The sequence below is a fragment of the Mus musculus genome, chromosome 6 (assembly GCF_000001635.26).
Source record: "Mus musculus strain C57BL/6J chromosome 6, GRCm38.p6 C57BL/6J".
NCBI lineage: Eukaryota > Metazoa > Chordata > Mammalia > Rodentia > Muridae > Mus > Mus musculus.
Genome location: NC_000072.6, coordinates 126,158,099 through 126,174,277, shown reverse-complemented (window position 1 = coordinate 126,174,277; position 16,179 = coordinate 126,158,099). Strand labels below are relative to the sequence as shown.

Below are 16,179 nucleotides of genomic sequence, written 5' to 3'. Positions count from 1 at the left end.
GACATGATCTGTGCCCAGCACACAGCTTGTTGTGATAAACAGACCACACATCCTTGAACAGAATGCATATCTTGAACAAATCAGTGTGGTGTTCCACAGATGGCAATGGGGTCAGAGTTGCATAGAGGACCATCTTTCTCTTTACTGACATTTTTAAAATGTTCTCATTTCCTAAAGAGGACTGTTGATATCTCAGGTATGACTGAGAATTTTCCTTTTCTTCATCATCTGTAACTTGTTCCCACTTCATGACCCAACTATGGCTTGCTCTTAAACTAGAAACCTAAAACCCTTAACCACAAAACAAAGATGAAAGATAATTTCACCCTGTACCCAGCTTCTTTTGTACAGTCCAGTTACCGTCACCCTCAAGTCCTGGGACATAGTTTTTAAATGTTGGAAATTTGGTCTTCCAGAGTTTCCTCAGCCAAGCCATAAATGGAGCCTTCAAATGACTTTTAAAGTATTTTCCCAGCTTTTAAAGATATTCTTGAAGGAAAGCTCTACATATTACAAATTAGCCTACGTAGCCAGAAGTCAAGTTTCCCAATAAAAGTACTTTAGGGAAGTTTTATATCTCTAGAAATAGATTTGATGGATTAATACAATGTAAATATCACTATTAAATTTAAAAGTGTTTATCCAGGCACAGCCCAAAATAATTTTACATTATATCAGTGACAGACTTGGAGAAGGTACCCACATGTATTCAAGGCACCAGATCTCTAGCATGTGATTCTCACACTAAGAAGGGATCTTGACTGATCAGCTACCCAACCAACCTTGAACCCCTTACACAGTCTTACTTCAAGGCAGTTTTATGCCCAAGATCACCTCAGAGTCACAGAGAACAACTCAATAGCTATGGAGGCAGTGAGTGGTTCTGTTTAGGGGAATTCTGTGTTTCTGAGACATCACCTTGGACTTCACTTGATGTCAGCTCCCTAAAGCTCCCAGCTATCCACACTAGCCCTCTCCTGGAGATCTTGTAGATCTGCCAGCTTTTGTTAGCAATTGAAATTAAATTTCTTACCAAATATTGCTTTATTAAATTGAACCATTTGGTCACTTTTTAATGTACAGAGAAGAAGAGGAGGAAGCAAAAGAGGAAATGGTGAACAGTTTTTAGATGGGAGCCTTGTAAGGTCATCTATAACAACCATCAACAATTAGACAGAGATTATCTAAGGGGAGAGAGTCCCACTTTTCCAGTTGTCATTACCCATGGCCAACAAGAATCTGAACATCTTAGATGGAAAATTCCAGAAATATAAAGCTCGTGAATTTAAAATGGCTTTCACAACAGTACGCTGCTGTAATTGTTCTGTTTTGTTATTGGTTGTTAGTCTTACTGTATTGTATTTACATGTTAAATCTTGTCTTAGTCATATGCATAGAAAACAACACACACACTTTGAGGCTTCAGGCATCCATTAAAATCTCTAAGAATGAGGAAAGATCACTGTAAAGTGCTATCTTCAGAAAGAGCCAACCTCATGTCACCATCACTAAGACAAAACTATTGCTTTAACCTCCTTTCGATTAAAACCCTTCCAGTTCTCACTTTAACTTTGCCTTCTACATGCTTTCTTTCAAGTTTGGCCAGTCATCAAAAGGGAAAAATGTAAAGGAAATGAAATATTAAAATAGATTGAAATAAGTAAAGAGAGGCAAAAAGAAATGATAGGAAATCGAGAGTGGTGGACAGAAGGTACCCTGGAGGAAATAATCACATGTCTCTTGGGGTTGAACAGGCAGAAAAACGAGCATGCTGGGAATCAGGAGTGTGGGTACCACACACTCACTGATGAGTCTGATTTTCTGTGTGTTCTCAGGCAAGTCCCTTCACTTCCCTGTATCACAATGACTCCTTCTGTGAAGTGAAGGACTTGACTAGGAAACTCTCAGACACCTTCCAGCTCCAAAAGAATGCAAGCCATTCATGTGCTGGTTCCACATGGCAGCCAGTCTCTGTTTTCCAACTTGAGATAAGGGGTGTGGACCAGTGTGTCATCTTGTGATCCCTTGCCAGGTCTGATTCCATTGTCATTAACCACAGACTCCCTGCTAACTCTGGGCAAAACTCACTGCTTTTGATTTATTAACAGCTATGTGTAGAAGGCTGTACATTTCCAATCTGCTGCTCGCCTCTCTGGTTTGCTTTCTTTTAAAGGTGTCTCTGGGTTCAGATGGGTGGTTGAACATGGGTGAAGAGACGACTATTGTAATTTGAAAAGTAATTCTCTCCATGTCAAAGGCTGTGATTTCTAGGTTTTGGGACTTGTTTTTGCAAGCTACCTATGGGAGACCTCTTAAGGCGTGGGGAGAACCAAGAGGAGCCTCTCATCCGTTATTGGAGGCAGAGAAGAGGATTCGATAAAGAGACAGCATGCAAATCGTGTGCTTTGTGGTTATTATCTGAAAGCAGCTCCAGATTTTGAAGCTTGCCCACAGGCAGGCTTCAAAGGTGACATCCAAGTCTGTTTCTGTGCTAAATGGACAGACATTTGTATGAGTGACCAGTTGCTACTGGGTGGAATTCAAATAAAACACACGTAGGTAGCTAACCATCCACTATCTACAGGTTCAGGTTCAGATCCCATAATTTCTGGGTAGGCATTCACCTATGAGTTATTACAATCTCGGGGCTCGACCACTTTCTCCCTCCATGTCTTGATTCTGCAAATGCAAGGAGTTTTGATTTAAACGTCTTTTCAACCATTGGAGCAAAGCCAATGGTCTAACCCCTTAGATAAATTTCTTAGAACCCTGGCACCAAAGGCTTTGTCTAGCAGGTCTGTGATAGCTCTCTTACCTAAGCTGTCATGAACAGTTGCCTTCACAGAGAAATCTCCTTGGAGGATGGATCAATAGAGGAATCACTCTCCTATATGACAAGTCACTGTCCTGTAGTAAGACATGCTCACCTATGTGGCTCATAGTTAGACCGGATGAAATCCTGCTCACAGCCTCTATTGCCTATCTTCTCCCAAACCCCCAGGCAACCTTGATCCCTGGCAAGCTGCTTCTGTGGGTTCTGTAATGCATTTCTGGCCTACAAGGGTACTTGCTCACAGGTGGCACACACAGAGAAACACGCATATACCCACAAATAAAAGCAAATCTAAAAAGAAGTTTTTAAAAGCAACTCTACGTGGGACAGTCTAGTAATTACTTTTCTTGTTGCTGTGCCAAAACACCTAACGAAAGCAGCTTAAGAAAGGAAGGGTTTGTTTTGGCTTCTGATATGAAGGACCAGTCCCTCCTGGCAGGGCGTTCCTGTTTGCATGGGTGTAAGGTACTGTTTACATTGTGTGTGTGTGTGTGTGTGTGTGTGTGTGTGTGTGTGTGTGCAATCAAGAAGCCCAGGTTAATGCATGCTGGTGTCCACTCACTATTGGCAGGCCCCTATTGTTTTTAGTCTGGGACCTCAGCCCACAGAATGGTGCTTCCTACAGCCAAGGCATATCTTTGCCCCACCCGCACCCCCACCCCCACCCCCAGTTAAACCTCCTGGAACCACCCTCATAGACACACCCCTGGGGCTGTTTCCGAAGTGATCCTAAACTCTCAAGTGAACAATGAAGAGTCACTGTCACAGACCCCATAAAAGCTTGGATAGGATGTATCAAACACCCTAATGAGTCCCCACTGTAGACATAATCACCAAAGGCCTGGGGATCCTTATCTCTCACAAATGACTATGATCAAAAAGGCCATCGCTTCTGGTATGAGGGAAGCGTTTCTGTGATGGGTCGCACCGAAGTTCTTGGTTTCTGGGCCCATGGTGATGACCTCACTTCTCCCTTTCATCTTGTCATTTGGTGACATCTCAATACACGAGTGGAAAGACAGGCTCGGGTTAGCTGGCTCATCAAGGGTACAGCCCAGCAGTTGAATTGAAGGGTCAAGGTTTCTCAGTCTATAACTGAATCTGCAAGGAGAAACACTGGCATATATAATAGGAGGATCATCTATGGGGTATTTTATTGCCCAAAGATAGAATTGATGGCAATGCCATATCTACGTCAAACGCACACAGTAAAACTTTATGGTTTCTCCCCGTGAAATATTCTGTTTATGTCACATGGGCCTAATCTAATGCTTTTTTTTTTTTACGTTTTTCTTCCCCTCCCCCATCCTTTTCCCTGCCCTCTTTGTCTCCTGAGACCTATTCCCTTTGGAAATGCATTAGTTACCTAGGAAACCTTAATGTCATTTTTTTTTTTATGAGTGGAGTTTGGTACAGCATAAAGCTAATTTATAGGGTGGTTAGGAATTCGTGTCGTGACTGGCAAAGCAGGAGAGTTTATTGTGACTCCGAGATCCACCTGTGTGGCAGGCATACACACCTTCACTCTATCATTAGGGATAATTTTTTTGAAGCCTAATTATAAATATGCGTTCTATTTCACAAAATGAGTTGATTCATTGTTGTTCCATGCAATACATTATATTTCTCAGCATAAGCCCAAGAACATAATTAAGGATAACAATAGGGCAGTAATCCACTAGGCAATCTGTTAACCGTGGAGGAAGTGCTGGAATTTCCTCTTGAATGGGAAGTGATTCTGCCTCAGAGGTGGGGAATGAATAGAATGAGATTTTTAAACTCTTTGTCTCTCTCTCTCATGAAGTCCACATTAGGAAGTTAAATAAACTGTATGTATGTCCACTGCCTCATTCTGCTCACTTCTTACTGTCTGGGAAGACAAATACATATGTGAAGACACGTGCATGCACACAGGCACACAGTTATATTAGTAAAATATACATGGAACCCAACTAATAAATGCTTTTCTCTCTTTCTTTCTTTCTTTCTTTCTTTCTTTCTTTCTTTCTTTCTTTTCTTTTCTTTTTCTTTTTTCTTTTTTTTTTTTTTAGTTTTTCGAGACAGAGTTTCTTTGTGTAGCCCTGGCTGTCCTGGAACTCACTTTGTAGACCAGGCTGGCCTCTAACTCAGAAATCCACCTGCCTCTGCCTCCTGAGTGCTGGGATTAAAGGCGTGCGCCACCACGCCCGGCTAATGCTTTTCTTTCTAAAGATCAGAATCCCTCACCAGTAGACTGACCAAGATGTCCTTGTAAGGCCTGGGGCTTGCACTGTGACAGGTGTTATGCTGTAAGTTTCAAATTACTGGATTTACTTAGTCCTCCTAATGTACCTGGGAGACTCCTACTACTTTACCAACTCTCGATGGATTTTGATCAGCTAGGAAACCTGTCCGAAAACAATGTTGAGAAGGTTGAGAGCAATGTGAAACATTTGTCACTCTACAAAACCAACCCTTCCAAAAAAGATGTTAGACTGTGACTAACTTATTTATTTTTATGTGCATTGGTGTTTTGCCTGCATGTATGTCTGTATGAAGGCATCAGATCATCTAGAACTAGAGTTACAGACAGTTGTGAGCTGCCATGCGGGTGCTGGGAATTAAACCCACATCCTCTGAAACAGCAGCCGGTGCTCTTAACCAATGAGCCATCTCTCCAGCAGAATACCGCTTCTAATATCTCTACTAGATCTAAGCTGGTCCTTGGAGCCAACATGTGCTTTCCTAAGATGGCAGACATTTTAGAGAAAGCTAAGCTTACTGAATAAACATAGACACATCACCCAGCTACCAGGGACAAATAATCTCATGGGGGGGGGGGGGGATAATCCTCCCAAATAATGTCTCATATATGCTCCAGGGCATTTGGGGACCACTGCTAACTGGCAGGCTAGCCCGTGTGCTTAACACATTTGGCATGGGGAGCCAAAATGATACAGTGCATGGAACGCCCCGACCCTAAGTTCCTATTTCTAATACAGACACCTTTTGCCTTCACTTTGTTTTGGAAATGTAGACTTTCTGCCTTCCTCATCTGGAACAGCTGTCTCAGTGACTCGGGGATGGTGAATGAGAGCAAAAGTAAGCACAAGTGTTGTGGCTATTCAGCCTTAGGACCCTCCAGCAACAGAGGCAACTCAGAGATACTTTAGGATCCGCCAAGGCACGCTACTTATACAAAGGCAAGTAAAAGAAACAACACGAGGTCTAGCTAGCTCTGTGAGCCAAGGCTAACTGCATAATGAAGGGTACCTTTGTCACCTACAGGTCAAACGGGACCACTTTTCTCATTTCCTGGGTCAATATTCACCATACACACACTATTGCTGCATGAGAAACCCTTTCCACTCCAGGTAAGCGGATGGCAGTCCACTGAACTGCAATAGAAGTAAATGCAGTTTTCCAAGCTTTTCCACCTTCTCCTTTTTTTCTGTTTAGAGTTTCAACCACACTGTGGCGCTATTACAAAAGATAAGGGTAGGCCCAAGGCAAGCTCTAGGAATTTGCCTTAGGAGAGAGGGTTTTCAAAACCCTGCTTTCAGGAACCAGGGTCTTCAGATACAATAAGGAGAAAAATCAAGTCCATTGACCCAAAGGGACTGCCAACAGATTGGTGGCCAAAGCCAGAGCATCTGTTTAGAGAGTCCACGACTCAGTTAACAGAAGACATTGTTTTCCATGGAGTGTACACATTCTATTGCTTCCTGCCCTATATGCTAGTAACTCTAGCTACATATATGACTCTTAGCGTGAGTCTTTCTACAAAAACTATAACTCTCCAGTTAGAAACTTGGGTTTGTCTAGAAGTTGCTATAATTCTGACAGTCTTTTATCTGCCTATAAACAAGTGTGCCTTTTTGCCTCTTTTTTTCTGCCCTGCATCTTTCTTTGACTTCTGAACTCCTAGAAATTCAAAATGCCTTTAGAGTATCCTGAAGGCAAAGAGGACCTTTAGCCCTTCGCTGGAAAGAATGAGGAAGGAGAAGAAGAAAATCCTTAGTCAGGTCTTACATAAAGAAAAGGATAAGCGGTCTCCACGGGTTGAGGTGGGGGTCGGGGTGGGGGCAGGTGGATCACAGTTCTTCTACAAAAGTGCAGCCTTTGCTCTCAGCTGTTGCCTAAGTCTCTCCCTGTTCCCCTCTCCTTTCCCCATTCTCCGCCCTCCCCCCAAGACACCGCACATATTTGGCAAGATTAAGGTGTCACCTCTCATATTACAAGGCCTGTTGATTGCAGGCAGAGACAGACCCTCCTGCACCCTTGAGTTGGAAACAATGCACTCTTCCTGACGTCGCCCAGGTCTGGCAAAGGGAGGCGGCCAGCTAGTGCACCGCATCTGCAGAACAAATCGAAGTCTCGAACTCTGCTGCCTTTTCTTCTGACTGTTCATATTTAAGCTTGCCCCTCGTAGACCCCTCCTCCCTCCAGACCGCCAGTGACCGGGGAGCAGCCGGCGGCGGTGCAGCCCACACGTGTATTTAACCCGTTCCTTCCTTCCCAGAGAATCAAGCACCTCTTTGGTTGCAGTCTGTAGAGCCCCGGGACCAGGAGCTTGAGAAATGAGCCCCTAGAACTCCACTGGCAGAGAGACTGGCGGGAAGGGAGGGGGAAAGCAGGGGTGGGGGGAGGCAAGTGCGGGAAGTGGGGGAGGGCAGGGGCGGGCCAGAAGACCGCGAGAAAACCAGAACCTCACAGAGCACGCCCAAGCCAAACCTCCAAAGTGCTGTGTGGCAGGGTGAAGGGGAAAACTCTGCAGCCTGATCGGATCCGGAGGAAGAAGAAGATATTTTGGCAGGAGGGAAGTCCTTCAAAGGGATCGTTGGAGGTGACGTCCTTGGTGGGCCTCTGTGGGTGCTGCAGGCCATTTTCGATGTGGCAGCCCCCGTCAGCCAGGATAATGATGAGGCAGGTACAATCTATCTAGTATGCAGCCCCCGACTCTCCATCCTCTCTGGCCTCCTTTCGCCCCGCAGCTTCTCTCAGCCTTAACCGGTGGGTGCAATTCTGGCACTCCTGGGTGTGGACCAAACCTATGCATCTCCAAGGAATTTCCAGGTTTTGAACCTGGAACCTTGCTAAAGTACATTGCGAGTTGCTTATCAGACTTTATTAGGAGGCAAGGAAGAGGTGGACTATCAAATCGCCTCTCCTGCTGTGTGTGAGTCAAATGTCCTGACAGGAGGCAACTTGGAGAGTGGCAGAGGTGGGGGCGGGGGGAGGGGGCACTTGGACTTGAGTTCCACCTTGCAAGAATGGGGGAGGGAATGAAGGAGCAATGGTGTACTACTTTCTGGTTCTCCGGTTCCCCTTACCACTAGGATTCCCCCCTCCCCCTTCATTTCTCTTGGACCGCAGTTGAGCAAAATCTAGATGCTCTGACCACTGTAAAATCTGAGAGAATCAGCTCGGATCAAGTGTGTGTGTGTGTGGGGGGGGAATCTAATGAATAGCTAAAATAATCTACAAATAAGACCCTTGCCTCCACCCTGAGATCTTTTCCTCGAATGAATCTAGCGGTTGTGCAAGAGAGCGTCGCTACTTTCGGGGAGTCAGGAAGGGGTGCCTTGCTTGCCCTTTCTTCTGGGCAAATTGTTTTTGTACAAAGCGGCGAGTGCTGGGCAAATGCTCAGCTCCAGGGTCGGCTCCTACCTTGAAAGAAAGGGGTGGAGAAGTTAGGGAGTGTGTAGAACGTGGGGCTTTGGCTCATACCTCTCCTTTTCTTTCACGCACACTCTGCGCACACGCAAACCACCCCTTCCTCGGTTGCTTAGCACTCCCACCCTCACCGTACCTCAGCAACTTAACCTCCCTAGACAGCTTGAACTAACTGTGCCTTGTGAGCTGCCCCCAGGACTGAGGAGTTCGAGGGCAGGCAAGCAACTGTTCATGCGCAGATTCCTGTTGTTGTGAGGGCCTGGGGGGGCTGGGGGGGGGCTTAATAGGGGGTGGAGAGAGATCCAAAGACAGAAGGGTCTGAGGTTTGGAGACAGAGTTTAAGGTTGAGGTTCAAGCTTTCCTGAGCCAAGGGGCAAGAAAGGCCTTCATCTGCCTAGTTAGAAAGAAAGAAAGAAAGAAAGAAAGAAAGAAAGAAAGAAAGGAAGGAAGCCTTAAAAGAAAAAGTTCAAGAATAAGACAGATCGAAGATATTTACGTGTAAAATATAATGATAAATCAAACGTTTTTTGTTGGCTCCTTCTCCCCATCTCTAAAAGGGAAGGTCAAAAGAGGGGATAATGAAGAGTAGGCTATTTTGAGAGGGCTTATTTGTTGTTTGTTCGTTCGTTTGTTTTCCTTTGAAGTGGACTAGGAGAAATGACTAGGTCTTCCCATTGGTCTCGAGAGCAAACTCCAAAATGCCAGGGAGCGGGCCTGCAAGTCACTGCGGGCGGGGCTAGGGGGCTTGGCGCGGAAGGGGTTAAGGCGCTGAGCGCGGAGCCATCTGGCCGGGTTGGCTGGTTATAACCGCTCAGATTATGTTCACGGGACTCAGAGTTGAAGGCTCCTCTCCTTACCCAGCAGCTCCGCGCACCGCCCCGCGAGATAGCCCGGCGCAACTTTCTTCCCTCTTTCTTTCTTCCCCTCGTTTTTTCCCACCGCTGGGTAGTGGCTGCGGCAGGGGTGGGCGAGACTGAATGACCGAACTCGAGTCCACCTTTCTCTTCATGTCGACGTCCCTGGAAATAGTCACACGGATGCCATGGTTACTTCTGCCACGGTAAGGGGACGTGGCGGGCACGTTGGGTGGGCAGGTCCCGGAGGGGGTGGGGGAATCGCGTGGGGGAGATTTTCTTGGGGATCCGCGTGGGGGGCCCCAATTCTGCACCCAGCCCCACCCCCATCGCGCAACACGCTAACTTTTCGGTTCTTGTGCCTTCCCCAAAGTTTGAGCTCGAATCTGCCCAGGCCTAGGCGCAATTACCACCACCCTCCTTCCACATGCATGCACACTTGTGCGCGCGTGGATATGGCTCTCCTCCTCCTCCTCCTCCTCCTCCTCCTCCTCTTTTCTCTAGTCCCCTGGCTGCTCAAGAAACCGCCCTCAGTCTGGGAAAGTGATCAGGTTTAACAAACCTGCATTGGGAAGGGAAGGAGGTGGAGGCGAGGGAAAATGGGGACCACGAAAAGGCAAGAAAGGGATTCTGGACATCACCATCCTACTCCACCTCATGCATACACACCTCCGACCCTCCTATCTGGTTCCCCCAGAAGACTCCCGCGCATCCTATAATAAAAGCGGGTAGCAGACAAAAATGGGGCTTGGAAGAGACCAGGATCCCGGCTTGTGCCCTGCACCCCGCTGGCCACCGGGCAACGTTCATCAGCTCCAACACACAGCCCGGCAGGGCGTGGGCTGGGGGAGGGGCTGCAAAGCTCAGGACCCGCACCGTCACTTCTCAGGTTGGGGGGAGTTGGGACTTAAGCCCAACAGTGCGTATCTGCGTTGTTGTCCCACATAAAGCTTTTTCTCTGAGAGGGTCCCTAGCTCTGGGCTACTCTGGCCAGCGCCAACCCAATGGCTTCCCACCCTGGGTCTTCGCGCAGATGTTGGAGCTAGCGCTCAGCCTGTGGGTCTGGGACCCGGCCATGGAACGGTGGGTACCGGGGTGGGGCCATCGGTAGGGATTTGGTGCCAGTTTCTCGGAGTCCTTTTTAGGGTTCCCACCCCCGCCCCAAGAGGTAGTATGGGAAGGGTCCAGAACATCAGAGACCCTCAGAGTTAGGTCGGAGTTAAAAGAACACATAGCAAACTGGACTGTTTCCTGCTGCCACCAAGGCGCTCTGCACAGTGGTGGATACTTCTAATGAAATTTGGCACTCTTGAAGGTGTGGAATGGGAGGGCTGGGGAGGACTTTTTTCCTTGTCGCTTTCGGGAGTGAGTGGGTGTGCATCCAAGAGGCGCTACTGCTTTGCGCAATTTTGGCGTTCTTCCGCGGCGTTCAGATGCACCTTCCTGGGACTCCAGCACCGAATGGTGTGGACACAGTTGATTAGAGAGGTCGCAGGCGGGAACTGGAATCGAGGCTCCCGTATTCCAGGTCTGGGAAGCACCCACCGGATTGACCCCGACCTCTGGCGGCCGGCGGGTAGCAGGTTGAGAGTCTGAGTGGCGGCTGCTCTAGGACGCGGTCCCAGCCAGAGCAGGCGGCTTGCTAGCTAGTGAGCTGGAGCCCCTGAGCCGGGACTTGTTTATGAGTGTGAAGAGGTTGGGGGCGGGGACCTGCTGGGGGAGGGGAAGGGAGACTGTAAGGGTGGGTGTTACTCGCAGAGTCTGAGGCTGGAAGTTCTGTGGGTTTAAGGAGTGTGTTGACAAACCTGCTTTTCAGTAAAGTGATGTCTTTCCACTACAAACCAGCGGCCGAGGAAATATGTAAGGACACTTCCCTAAACGTTAGTTGTACCGGGGAGCTTTACAGTCGGTTCTGTTTTCTAAATAGCCCGAACTCTGCCAGTTTAGCCCGTCTCCCCTGATCCTGGCGTGTCGCTCAAAGAAATTTGAGAGATGGAATCTAGAAGATATAAACCCAACTAACTGTGACTCAGAATCAAGCAGACCCGAGTGTAGCGTTAGGGGATAGTGGAGAGAGAAAAAGAGAGCTGCAGGCAGCTGTATATAAGGATAGAAGAAAGTTTTCCCGGCGTTCCCCTCTGGGAGAGCAAATAGGATTGTCCTTCGGTGTGGGCTATGTCGAAGAGGGCCTTAAGAAGACTGGATCTGTAGGAATCCGGTCTGATTTCCCAAGAAGGGAACCTGGTCCTTGGGTGGCCAGAGACCTATTGGGAGGGCTTTCTCGCGTCTCAGTGAGAGGGGCGTTGGGGCAGGAGGGTAGACCTGGGGGTGGAGCTTTCTCCAGCTTCCTCCAGCCTGGCTGGCCCGGGAGGGGTGAGGAGCTTGCGTGTTGGGCATCTGTGTGCATAGCAGGAGATGAGAGCTTGTGGGAACATAGGTGTAGCTAATGAGAAATCTGTGTCTGGGAAGGGTGTCAGAGCTGGAGAAGTGCAGTGTGCTGAAGACAGATGGCTTGTGCGTGCCTGCACAGACACATGGGCTGGGTGTGGTGTGGGAGGGCGGCTGGGCTGCGTGTGTGTGTGTGTGTGTGTGTGTGTGTGTGTGTGTGTGTGTGTGTGAAGGTGGACATGTGTGGGGGCTGGGTGCCTGAAGATGACCAAAGGGATGTAAGGGGGAGATTATCTGAGGAGAGCAGACTGTTAACTCCCTCCTTAGGCTTGGACAGCCCTAGGGTTTGACTGGAAGAGCACTGGGGCACATGGAAGATAAAGAAGTATGGGCTCCGGCATTCATGTAGAGAATAGTGCACGGAAGCAAGGATGGCTTTGCCTCTCCACCTTCCAGTGAAGGGACCTGGAAGGCTTAGAATGAGGGTTACACATTCATGGGGAAAGTTCCTCTGTGTGTTGGAACAGGGTCCAGTGACAGGAAGTGCAGCCTGCACAAGACTCTTGAGTAAAGAAATCCTTTTGCACGCCAAGTGGTAAGGATGCACATTGCACAATACTGTATAACGGGCTCTCTCATTTAGTAGATGGACACGTTACCACCAGTTATTGTTGATTATTATTTTTTAAAAATTAATGGGACATCTCCTGGATGCTCAGCTCGTTGTTGGGTGCTGAGGCATGGCACGCTGCCTTGGAAAAATTCCTTCTCCATGCTCAGCTGACTGTTACAGCGTTGCCAGGAATAGAGAGGGCAGCATCTGTGGAGTTTTCTTCTGGATCATGGGAGCCAAAGGGAAGCTGACTTGAAATATATCTGTAGTTTTGTAAAAGGGGGTGATGAGAGGTTAAGGGTGATGGATACCTCTGTGGATGGGAAGGGAGCTGGAGGGTGCTGCTGCTGCTAGCATGGAGTATATGCTAGGCTGGGAATAGTATATGTGGGTGTGAGGTGGGGGATGGGGAGGAACTGGATCCATTTCAGGATGGAGTGAGTGATGTCCTTTTTCTAGCCCATGTGAATCTTGAAACATGGACCTGGGGAAAGGTACAGTGATGTTCATGAAAGGCTAGGCTGGCAGTGCTTGCTTGGCTTTGAGGCTCTCTGCTCTGTGGATCTAAAGCTAAGCTGAGTATGTGCTAATGCTTTTCTCTATGGGCTTGCTGGAGGCTAACAGCAAGCATGAGAAAACTCACCAACTGGATGGAGAGATGCACATAACATGATGAACCCTGTGAAGGAGTATGCTGTGTGGTTTTGTAGGGATTCTGAGGGTTTGGGGAAGGGAGAAGTTTGGTCTTGGATGCTTAGACCTGTGCCTTAAGAGAACAAAAGGTATGCATAAAAGAAGATCTGTGGGTTTCCGGAGTGAGCGGCAGAAGGAGCTCACTGGGTTCACTTGGGTGTGAAGTAACTAGGCCAAAGCAGGAGGAAGATTACTTTAGGGGTAAACGCATCGCATCGTTCACCTGGGCCAGCTGACAAGGAACCCCTTCCTGACCATGCGAGGGCATCTGGGTGGGACACTATTAGGCTAGTGACAGTTTTAATGCATGAGATTGAAACTGTATGATTTTGAAGTTCTCCTTCAGTGTTTCGAGGAAGTTCATTTCTCTGAGAAACAGCTGATGTTAGACACAGCTCCAGCCCCTATTTTTTGAGAGCACAACAGTGAGGTAGACTCACAGCTGGAAGCGCCTGCATTTAGTCCTCTACTTCGGAACAATGGTTTTCTGATGTCTGGGACTCTCCCTGCCCCTCTCTACGGAGTGCATGTTGATGAGGGCTGTGTAAGAAGGAAAATGTATTCCTCTTTACCTGGCAGAGCTCAAAGGGACCACTTATAAAAGCTGTGGTCTAAAGAGATTCGATCCACTTGGACTCAGGTGCGGGTATCTGTCTGTCACTGGGAAAATGGGATCTTTGTCTCTTCTGGATAACATCACATCTCCGATGCTTACCCATCACATAAACAAACAAACAAATTATATCGTTTTCCCACGGCTTGCCTGAGTTTACTACCTGTCCATAAACTGGAGGCTGGTAAAGTTAGATTTTAGTTCCGGGAAGTCTGATATGTCTCTGGATTACTCAGGAAGAAAGGCAATACAAGAATCCGTTATTAATTTTCAGACACATTTTGTTTTAGCATCCGTTTTGCAAACTACAATGCCAAAACAAATGTGACTTTGAAAACACAGAGCATGGTAATTGTTCTTGGCAACACCATCGTTTGTGTAAGAGGGAAGCAAAGTCCAGCCACCCTGTGTTACTGTCAAGGTCTGTGTTTTCCTAGATGATAAGTCCTTGGCAGGCCCCGGTCTGCCTGAAGAGAACCCTGGGGCTTGGAACCGTGAAATGCTGCATGCCCACTGCAGCAAGTGGGCACAGCCACTTTCCACCAAGACAGGGATAAAGGCTCAGAGGCACTGAAACATCCCAGTCCTCCCTGAAGTTAGCACACACTGTCAACTCCTGGCTCCCAGTCAAGGCTCCCATCCTGGAGTTCAGTGGCCATAAATAGTCAGGAGCTAAGTTATTTCCATGAGGCACTAAACCAATTCTTTTGCTTTTTTTGGCGAGATTGGGCCAATTAAGTTGATTGGAAGAGGTCACTGCTGATGGGTCTCTCATTCCCCAAGCAGGACAGGCTAGGAGAGTTTAATTACATAACATTTCCCATCCCTGCCTTTGCATTCCCAGACGGATCGGATCAGATGTTCAGGCCTTTCCTCTTCCCCTCCACTCAGGATGCCTAATTGAGCAAGCCATTCTGCTGCAGGCTGCAGACCTTTTCCTGAGCCATTCCAAGGCTCCCACCCTAAGCAGAGGAGCTGCAAATCCAGGTGCTGGCTGGAAGTGAGAGAAGGGGTTTGGGGGTGACATAGAAGATCCTTTAAACCCACCACTGTTTCAAGACCTCAGCAGCTGCTGTTCTACTCATTAGTGCTGCAGGCAGTTTTTGACATTGGGAATACTGAACTAATGGCTATTGGACAGAGTTTTATGTAAGACTGACTTTGTTGGAAAAGGACCAAATCTTTTACTGGAGAAAAGCCCATGTGGGGTTGCTGATAAGGCCAGTGGATACATTTTGTTCATGGGCCAGCACCTGCTTATGAGATCACAGTGTGTGCGTGCATGTGTGTGTGTGTGTGTGTGTGTGTGTGTGTGTGCGCGCGCGCGCGCACGCGCGTTGGAAGACACACTAATGCAGGAGCTATCCTGGAAGGGCAGAAAATGTTTGTAGAGCTTATGCTACTGGTGGACACATATGTGGGCACTGGCTCTGATTTCACTGTCATCAAATTTATTTACTATGGAAAAAAGAAGCAGTTTTCTTTCAGATCATTTGCATATGGGGATTATTAGCTTTGAAGTGTGGGGCCAATGTAAATACTACCTCATCCTTGCCCTGGAAATTTCTAAAGATCAAGAAGCCAGGACAGAAACAACAACAACAACAACAAAGAAAGAAAGAACAAAAAAAACAAAGAAAAAAAATATATATATAAAATCAAAATATTAAGAAATATGTACATATTCTTTAAGAATTCTCACTTTCAAACTGTGAACACACATGTAGGTAGTCCAAGAGATTTTGACAGTTTTCTGCGAAGCGAGCTCTAATGTTACCTACACATACTAAGGAGATATATATAGTTATTTTTATTTGACCAGGCTGCACTTGCTATTTGTTCATTTCCTTATCTGCCAGAGTGCTCCTCTGACCATATTGATTAGGAACTACTGAGGTCTCTAGAACTCTGGGCCTCCTCCCATGATAGACTTGTGGTTTGCTCTGTTATGATTGCTCATTATCTGGCAACATCACCAAAGAAGACATCTGAACAAGTGGTTTTCAAATGAAGCAAAGAACTAAGTAGCTTACTGGCCTCAAAGGACCCTATTCATTACAAGGTGGTCTTAAACAACATGAGGCAGCAGGTGGCCTGCTGACATGGATATGGGGATCAAGCTTTTAACTGAGCTCTGTCACTAATTAGCTGTTGCTATGCAACCCTGAATATTCTCTCCAGGCTGTGATTTCCCTGACTGTAAGGGAAGGGCTTGAATTAGTAGAAGACCTCAGGCCTCAAAGCCACCATCCCAGCTCCACCACCCTAAGATTCGACATTAATCCTGGCCTATTTAATCTTTGCTAATATGCCTTACTTGGAGCGTGCCTTGGCACATTCTAAGGAGCTCCTGTTTTTATCTTTGGAGAAAGCCAGAAAGGCATGCAAAGAATTTACCAGAACATTTTGTTTTGTCCAAGAATGCTCAAGATGTTGGCTTGGTCTATGCAGTATGCAGTCTACAGAGCAGATTGTAGTTGCATTTGGCTTTCTGGTAGACCTGGTGCCACTCATTCAACATCGTCCTCTC

General features: G+C 47.2%; 1 protein-coding gene across 5 annotated transcripts in view; it reads left to right on the top strand.

The window, feature by feature from the left end:
* Positions 1–7,505: 7,505 nt before the first annotated feature.
* Positions 7,506–16,179, top strand: part of Ntf3 (neurotrophin 3) — a 65,361-nt gene continuing 56,687 nt past the window's right edge. The window contains exons 1-2 of one of the 5 annotated variants that reach the window (NM_001164034.1): positions 7,534–7,738; positions 9,438–9,548. In NM_001164034.1, coding sequence (NP_001157506.1) covers positions 9,531–9,548 — 18 coding nt within the window. In that variant the 5' untranslated portion in view covers positions 7,534–7,738; positions 9,438–9,530. Of the gene's footprint in view, positions 7,743–9,317; positions 9,549–10,395; positions 10,871–16,179 lie in introns of those variants that run through there. The other 4 variants (XM_006505715.3, NM_008742.3, NM_001164035.1 and 1 more) reach the window with 4 other exon arrangements.